This window comes from Apodemus sylvaticus, chromosome X (genome assembly GCF_947179515.1).
Source record: "Apodemus sylvaticus chromosome X, mApoSyl1.1, whole genome shotgun sequence".
NCBI classification, from domain to species: domain Eukaryota; kingdom Metazoa; phylum Chordata; class Mammalia; order Rodentia; family Muridae; genus Apodemus; species Apodemus sylvaticus.
In genome coordinates, this window is record NC_067495.1 from 64,707,212 (window position 1) to 64,716,495 (window position 9,284).

Sequence of the window (9,284 nt, forward strand, 5' to 3'; positions counted from 1 at the left end):
CAGTCTACAGAGTGAGAGAAAAATATTTTCTAAGTATGCTTCAGACCAGAGATTAATATTGAGAATCTATAACAAACTTAGAAAATTAAACATCTGTACCTAACCCTCAAGACACTGGAAACCCCAGGGAGTTTAGAGGTCTGGTGGGGTTGGGGTGGGGTAGGGACATCCTCGTGTAGATAGGGGGCAGGGAGGAGGTATGGGATATGGTATGGGGTGGACCAGGAGAGGAATAAAATCTGGAGTTTTAAATAAATAAATAAATAAATAAATAAATAAATAAATAAGTTTTATACACACACACACACACACACACATATATATATGTGTGAAAATTAAACATTAAAACTACAAATTATGCTATCACTAAATGGGCCTGAAAATTTAATACATAGTTGTCAAACCAAATACAATTGTAGCAAACATTTAAATCCCAGTCCGGTCTGGGGTTTCTATGCCTCCTTAAACCAATTAGTTCCCAAATGAAAGGCACACTCACAGCCTTTATATTTACAATAAGCCTTAAGCTGCACAAGAACTGGGCAGCTGCCTACCTTCCATGCTGTTAGAATATATTTTCCTATCAATAACCCTGAGTTATTACTATGCTTCATCTGGGCTGCTCTTCACTCCAATCAGACAGCCCTCAGGGCCATATACTCCTGACTCTTAACCAATGGTTGCTTCTCCTTCCTCCTCTCCTGCACCTTCTTGCTCCTCATGGTCCTCCTCTCCCCTCAAGCCCTCAAAATCTAAACCCTACCTGTCTCTCTTCTGCCCAGCTATTGGCTGTCAGCATCTTTATTCAGCAACCAGAACTAACTTGGAGGCAGGGTCACAGAGACTAGGTGTAGACTCCAGGTCTTTGGGGCCTGCACTTATCATTACAATGGACAGTAAAAGACAAAACTTCAACATACAATGATCAATCAATATTTTCAAAAATGTTCGAACATTTGAGCCTCTCAGGAAATGCAAACTAAAACCACTTTGTGAGTCCATCTGACTCCAGTCAGAATGGTTATCATCAAGGAAGTAAATAGCAGCAAATGCTTGCAAGGATTCTGGGGAAACATCACTGGTTGGGATATAAGCTTTTCCTTAAAATGGAGAAATAGAAATCTGAGATGGGAATTTCTATCCTAGTTTCCTCAGGTCCAGGCTTGAATAAAATCTGTCTGTTCTACTAATCTCTTTCTTGTGGTTTTCAGGAAAGCAACAGGAAGCAGAAGCTACAGATTTTGGCAACAGTTTTGGTGGGCTTCAGCCAGGATAAGAACCCCAGAAGTTTAATTGACACCAGCCTTCTAGGTGTCCACAAAAGACTGCTTTAGACAAAGTGACTGAAGAAGCTTATCCATCAAGAGTCAGCATGATGGATAAGATCCTGAAGGAATCCTGGCCTTTATCATGACAAGGAGCTATCCCAGTATCTTCCTGTTTCTCTAGGCACAACACTACCTTCCTGTACTACATCTCAGAAAGAGTGCTTTTGTCGGTTTATCTGTCTGTCTGTCTGTTGTCTGTCTGAAGAACTCATCTACCCTGCCTTGGGTCTCTGCTTGGAAGATGATTACTTTTCCCCAATATACTCAATCTTGACACTTTGTGCACTGGTCTCTAGATTTGGGGTTAATAATTTTTCTCCAGTTCTAAGACAATGCTACCCTTTGGATTCTCCTGGGTCACTAAGCACCAATTCATATGAGGTAAGCCATCTCCATTGTCTACAGTATGCACAGCCATTTTCTTGGGTTTGTAATTACTACTGCCATGGGAGAAAGATTCAGAGAGCTAAAATTCCCAGGAAACTTGTGTTTTCATTTCAATTTGAGTCAATGTTTGGAAGATCTTTATAATAATCTGGTAAGCATGGGAATACTGTCTGCCTTGTCCTCTTACAAACCAAGGTAAAATAGGAATTGATATATTCATTCTTGTGTGTCATTTCTGCTCTTAGTTCTTTAGTCTGTGTTTTTGAACCTGTCTTACTACATACCAAAATTACAACATTTAACACATCTCATTTGAACAATTAAAGGAAGAGAATTATACTAGAATCAGAAAGATAAATATTACATTCATCTCATAGGAAATACTTGTGTTTAACAGTATTATCTATCATTTTATGCCTATATATGACATCAAAATTAAAGGGAGCATTTAAGGAAAAGCAGGGGCTAACAGGAGGTAGGACAAAAGAGATACCCAATGTTTTCTCTCACATGTAGAATCTATATGCATGTAAAATATATGCATATATAGATTACATATGTATATATGCATATACAAGACATGAAAAGAGAGATTACTTGGACAAGAGGAAGGAGACCAACAGGAGCATCATGGGAAAGGGGGAACAAGGAAAGCTAATAGAAAACTAAATATGAACCATGTATAAAGATATGTATATATGAAATGTCACACTTAAATTTAATACTTTGTATACAACTCAAATAGTCATTTTTGTTTTTAATATTTCCTTTATTTTTTGAGATCATAATCACATCATCTCCTTCTTTCCTTTGCTTCCTCCAAACCCTCCCATACACCCTATCCTTTGCTCTCTTTCAAATTCATGGTCTCCATTTTTCATTAATTATAGTTACACATATATGTGTGTATGTGTATTCCTAAATACAACCTGCTCAGTCCATATAGATATTTCCCAAATAAGACACAAAAATGGTCAAGAACATAAAGTATGTTCAACATGTTTACTCATTTAGGAAATACAAATCAAGCTACAAAACAATACCACATTATACTACATCAAGGTATAATTTTTTTCTAATGGATATTGTATATGTTCAGCCATGTTGAATAATAGTTCACAGTTTCCTCAAAAAGTTACCATACAGTTCAATCATTCCCATCCTTCTCTTGTATATAAAGAATTATTTCCATATAAATGTTCACAGTAGCACTGTTTGGAACAGAAGAAAAGGTGAAACATCCCAAATGTCCTTGATCAGATATATAGACAAACTCTGGCAAAGACACAGAATAGAATATCAGTAATCTATTAAAGGAATAGTATACTGTTAGATGCTGCACTGTAGTTAGACCTTGCAAACATAGTGTTAATTAAAAGAATCCAGATGCAAAAGGACATACACACAAGCACAGACACAGACATACAAATACACACACACACACACACACACACACACACACATTATAGAACAGGCAAAAACAGAGCTAGAATATAGATGAGTGGTTGACAGGGACTAGAACAGGTGAAGGGAACAGGAAGTTACTACTTTCTTTAATATAATGGTTTTATTAACTTTTTGAGAATTTCATACATGCATACAAGGTGTTTTGACCAATTTACTCTTCATACTTTTCCTTAACTAGTCCCAGATATATCCTCACCACTCCCAACTTATTATCATTTTATTAAATAACCCACTGAGTTTAATTTGTGCTATCTACACCCTCACTGGTGTGGTGAGAACACCCACTGGGATGGTGCCATATCATTAAAGAACATTGGCTTTCCCTCCCCTAGAAGAACTATTTTTTAACATCCATGTGGTTTTCTTTTGGTGGTAGCAATAATGATTTGGTGATTATATTTAACTAATGGTTTCACAACATTGTAAATGTCCTAAATGACTAAATACTTTACAATGGTTGTCTTCTGTCATATAATATTTACCCTAATGAAATGGATACTATTACTTTCTTTCTCATTAAAAAATGTAAGCTTAATTTTTGAGGGAGGTAGAATACTTTATATTCTTATTAATATAGGAAGTTGACATCTAACACACTTTTATACTGTGTTGTAAACTACATTTCATGCTTTTCGACCATCAGAATATTTAAATGTCATGATAGCAATGCTTAGTGTATAGTAGTAGGTACTGAGCAAGTATTTGTGGTATGAATAAATAATCACACTGTTAAGATGCACATGCAAATAACTGAAGTTGGAAGAGATTAGATGACCTGCCCTAGGTCTCCTGGCTTGTAAAAGCAGAATTAATCTAAAAAAAATTACAGCCCAACTGATATATCTACAACATAATTCCTGCACCTATGGCCCAGATATCATTACAGAGGACAGAGTGGAAAGTTAGGAAGAGCCAGAGAACAGGAAGTTTGTTGTGAGATTGTGTCATCTAGAAATGTCAGGGAGGCTACAACCATGTAGGCAACAAAACTGCCTAAATAAGACCTGAACAAGGATGACAACAATAGATGTGCTAATATGCAAGGCGGAAATCTCATGGGGCCTCAACCCCAGACAAAGAACTACAACACAAGGAAGGAATGCTGAGAGCAGGAAGAGCTCACCAATGATTATCCAACAGCAAGAGGTCAGCCCTATACACATACAACTACATGATACAGTCTGAGCAGGCTGTACTTTTTTATTTACAAATGTGAGTGTGGCTATGTGTATATTACAATAATTAAAGAAAAAAGCCACAAATTTGAGACAGACCAAGAGGATACAATGGGAGGCATTGGAGGGAAGAAAGGGAAAGAGGAAATGGTGTGATTATTTCATAATTAAAAATATTATGGAAATAAAAATATAAGTACAAATGTATCACCTTTAGTATCAACCTGATATTCTGGAGGGATGAGATTCTCTTTAGAAAGAAAGTTAGCTCTTTAATATTACCTTTTAAGTCATAGCAAACCCCTAATTTATTGCTTTTGTTACATTGATAAAGGCATGGCTTTGTTATCAGGCAGGCTTGACTCTAGTTCTCAGTGCTATACTAAATGTAACATTAGAAAATTTTCTTCATCTGAAATCCAGGTTGCACATTTGTTAAAAGATCATACAAATAGAGCCTACAAGAGGGCTCAAAGTGTAAGGGCATCTGCCACCAGGTCTTAGGGTCTTTGAGTTCAATCCCCAGAACTCTTATGATAGAAGGAAATAACCAATTCCTATGCTTCCTCTAACTTCCACAACATGTGGAGGCACATACCTCCAAATACCACACACACACACACACACACACACACACACACACACACACAAAAAAAAAAACTTTAGAAAACATTAAGGCTGTAATAGTAATGGGAGAGCCAGAAACAGAAGTCAAGGACACACTTATTTTACTGATTTTTAGTTTTTGAGATAGGTTCTGCCTATAGTAAAGAGGTTTGTTTTGAACTCCTAAGCTCAAGTGACCCCTCTGTTTCAGATTCTCAAGTGTTGAGACTATAGGTATATGTAACTCTACAGGGCTTAGCTTAGTTTAAAAATAATAGTGATGCAAAATGTTTAAAAAATAACATTGTCTGAGGCAAATAAAATATATTTTCAGGTTCTACAGGTCCTGTGGGTCACCAGTTTTGACCTCTGTACTAATTGAGAGGAAGTAGCATGTTATAATAACCTGAACAGAAGATCCAAATTGCCTGTGTTACCATCTAAGTTTAACAATTTACCAGCTCTATAATCTCAGATAAACTATGTAATTAATCCATTCCTCTCAACTGGGCATAAGAAACCCTAAGCTTTCTAGCAGCTTTTAGTATGGCATGACTAAGAACCTATAGAAAGCTAATTTTATGCATTGTTTTGTTTTTTTCTGTATGGGGGAGTGGGATGTGAGACAGGGTTTTATGTAGCCTAGCCTGGCTTCACACTTTCTATGTAGCTGAGAATGGCCTTGGACTCCTGATCCTCCTGCCTCTACTACACAAGTACTGGGATGACAAATGTGTACCACCATACCTGATACTTGGTCTTACCTCAGATTGTTGACTCAGTTTACATATCTGGATAGTGGGGGTAATAATGGTGCCTACCTTATAGAGCTCTGAGGATTAGTGAGGTGATATATAGACTGTTAATATCATTGCAGTAGTGAGGACACTTTTTTCCTGGTACAAAAATTAACAAGATAGAAGAAGTAACTCTCACCATTACTGATTTTTAACATAATTTCTTGTTGAGCTCATGTATGTTAGCATTAAAGGACTTTCAAAGTAGGCTTAATAGTGTTTACAATGTGGCATTGTTCCTGGGAGCAATGTACATAGCATCACAATGGAGCTGCTCTTTTGATCCCTTAGTTAATCATTCAAAAAAGACAAAGTGGTAAGGTCTGAGAACAGGAAACTTGCCAGTCAAGGGAATGCACCTTGACAGCAGACAGAGAAGAAAAGGAAAATAGCCTAAGTGTCCATCTATGAAGGCAACAAACAAAACTTATTGCTAAATGTCTTTTCTGTATTTTCCATAATATCCTTAAGAAGAAGGCCAGAAAAAAAGCCAAACCTTGATGTATAGAGTTGACTAGAAGGAATTCTTAGATTGGAAAAACACGGTTACTTTACTTGACCCAAATTTGTGTAGGGGTAGAGTATAATTTTTTCAACTATATAAGAGAAAGGGATTATAAGCGTAGCTGAAAAGTAGCACCCTAGCAGTAATATTTGAGGTGAGAAGTGAGATAGGAGGAAATAAATGAAGCAGAGGAAGGCAGTCTCAAGGGGATGTTTGATGAAATGGGTATGAACTCTAGTGGGGTGGCAATTAGTATTCCACATGAATGAATAGGGGAGACTGCAGGTTACAAGTATAAGGGGATAGCAATGGGACTTCAGTATTGAAGTGATAATAGGTCTTAATAGGATCTCACGTGAAAAGATATGGGGATTCTTCATGGACCATGAGAAATTTCTGTTGAGAGGAGACAAGTGTATGTTATGAAAACTAATTTGAGAGACTGTTAGAAGGCCATATGTAATAGACAGAGGACTAGAAACATAAGAAAATCTAAGTGTATGTGGGTAAATACAAGATAAGGTCTTGGGTTTTGTACTGTGAAATACTGGAGAATTCTGAGTTTGAAAGCACAAGGCATATGATGTGAACCAGGTTGTAAATAAGGAGAGACTAGAGTGATCCCTGGTGTGTAGGACAGGGCATAAGGAAAGTCCAGCATCATTAAAGGGGTGGCCTAAGAAAACAAAACAACAAAAGTATATTCGTGTCAGAAGGGGCCAAAAGCTACAAACTTGAGCATGAAAAACTGGATTTCCCAGGCTTGAGAAGGCAGGGGGCAAGTGCATTCTGAGAGGAAACAATGACACGCACCAGAGACTGATAGTGACAGAATGTGGTAGGGACAGTGGTAAAATACTGGAAGGGGTGAAGAATGTTTCTCAGGAAACATAGTTAATGATTAGACAAGTAGTGGATCTTCAGTGGGATATGGGAAAGATTGTGGAGACTCTTTGAGGTGTAAAGAAAACATTCTAGTATGAGATTGTAGTCGATGGGATATGATCATGACAAAGTGGGGTCACTAGTAGATGTGTCAGAAAACGTGGGCCTTCTAATGAGAAGTTGAATGCTCTACAGAGTGGAAAGGGAAGAGGCTGAATCCTAGTGTGCTACACTGAGCAGCTCTAATATGAGAAGAGTGTTGTATAGAACCCACACACCACAAAAAGAGCTCTGAAAATGAGGAAAGCCCACAGGGAAAGAAAGGGGAAAGTTTATTATCATTGTGTGAACCATGAATAGAACAGAGCAGAAACATATGAAGTACTTCTCTCTCTCTCTCTCTCTCTCTCTCTCTCTGTGTGTGTGTGTGTGTGTGTGTGTGTTGCATATGCGCGCACACATGCTCTCACTCTTGGATCTCAGGGAAAGAAAAGATGGACAGAGGGCTTAGCGTGTGTAAAAAGTGAGAACGGAGTGTTCTGATGTGAGAGGTTCATAAGTGGGTGGAGAGGAGATGTGGAACCTCTCTGCTTGTGTTTGAGGATTGCAGAGAGAGTATGGATCTCAGTGTGGAGAAACGGTGAGCTAATAGGAGAGTACAGGAATTATTTTTGGATTCCTAGTAGGGAATCCCCAGTATGAAAGGAGTCACAGTAGGAGGGGAAAATGGTGGGGCCCTTAGTTGGATGCTTTGGTGGAGCGGGCACTTTAAGGACACGGGTACGGTGCTTCCTCAATTGGTTGGGGGGGGGGGGCTGCTAAGAAGGTGGTTGCCAGGCAGTACAGCTTAAGTGGTTACCTTGTAAGGGGAAAGGGGGATTCTGGTAGAAACAGGGAATTATCGAGAGTAGGGCAAAGAAATAAGAAAGCCCAGAGGAGAGGAGATGGCGACGTGGTGGGACCCTCGTGAGACAGAGCAGGAGAGATATTGTGAGAAGCCCAAGGTTGGAAACTGCGAGTTTTTTTTTCCAGGGCGCGAAAGGAAAAGCCGCAGGGCGAGGGCTGAGCGCACTGGGGACATCGGTATGAAGGATAGGGCAGACGATTGTGCTGGAGCTTAATTTCCCCAGTTTCTGTGGTCAGCCCCACTTACCCAGGCAGAGTTCAAAGACGTAGGCATAGTAGGACCAGAGAACGACGAGGACAATAATGAGCACTGGCACCCAGGATAGTACCCGGCGGCAGCACCTCAACCCCCCAGACAGAGCCATCTTCCAGCCCCGCCGCATCTTCGGCTCGAAGATCGACCGAGCAGGCCTGCTGGCGCCGGCAGGGAACTGCTTGGGCGGCGGCTGGGAGGCGGGAAGGCGCGCTGTGCGGCGCTCCACTGCTTAGCCTGGCGGGAATCGTCCTCGAGCCTCTGCCACCTGTGGGGCTGCGCTGCCCAGCGCGTCCCGTCTGGCACAGTTGGCGTGAGTCACAGCTTCAGGAACCGGCTGAGGTGGGGCAGAAGGTGGTGGCCTGGCCGTCCAGGCCGCCAGGCTCAGAGGGACTGCGGCCCCGCCCCCTTTCCACCTCTCGCCCCCTACCCCCAACCCCCAACCCCCAACCCCCAACCACTTCCTCTGAGCTTGCTGGGCTGGGCCTCTGGTAAATGTAAAGCCCAAGAAATGTGGGTCCGCCCATCTGCCCTTACTGCTCTGCATCTACCTCTTCAATTCTGGTTTCTCCTCTCTTCCTTCCCCTGTAGCTCTTTTTCTCTGCTGTCCCAAGCCCCAGACACATAAGTACACAGGCATTGTGCAAAAGATGCGCACAGTACAACACAATAGCACCTCATGAATTAAAGGTCATCCAGCTCCATCTTCCCACTGCTGCTTGAACAGTATGCTTAACACGTAGTGCTGCAGTCCCTGCTGGGGTATATCCCTTGACAGAGCACTCCTTCCTCCCTCTCTGTCCTCCCTGCAGAATTAGCTTAGTATATTTTCCGAATAAACACAGTGATGCAGAAATCAAGTGAAGACCATAATGATTCTGGACTCAGGGAAAGCTCTAAAGGTAGAGAGAGGTTTAAGCTTTATTAATAAAAGCATTTTCAGGCAGATAGAGGATTGGTGACCTTTCAGAACAG

The 9,284-nt window shown here is 40.5% G+C and overlaps 1 protein-coding gene across 1 annotated transcript in view; it reads right to left on the minus strand.

Moving 5' to 3' along the window:
* The window catches only part of Zdhhc15 (zinc finger DHHC-type palmitoyltransferase 15), a 126,221-nt gene extending 117,553 nt beyond the window's left edge, over positions 1 to 8,668 (minus strand). The window contains exon 1 of the mRNA XM_052171074.1: positions 8,304 to 8,668. Within this exon, the coding sequence (XP_052027034.1) occupies positions 8,304 to 8,439 (136 nt within the window). The 5' untranslated portion in view covers positions 8,440 to 8,668. The remainder of the gene's footprint in view (positions 1 to 8,303) is intronic.
* Between the last annotated feature and the right edge of the window lie 616 nt (positions 8,669 to 9,284).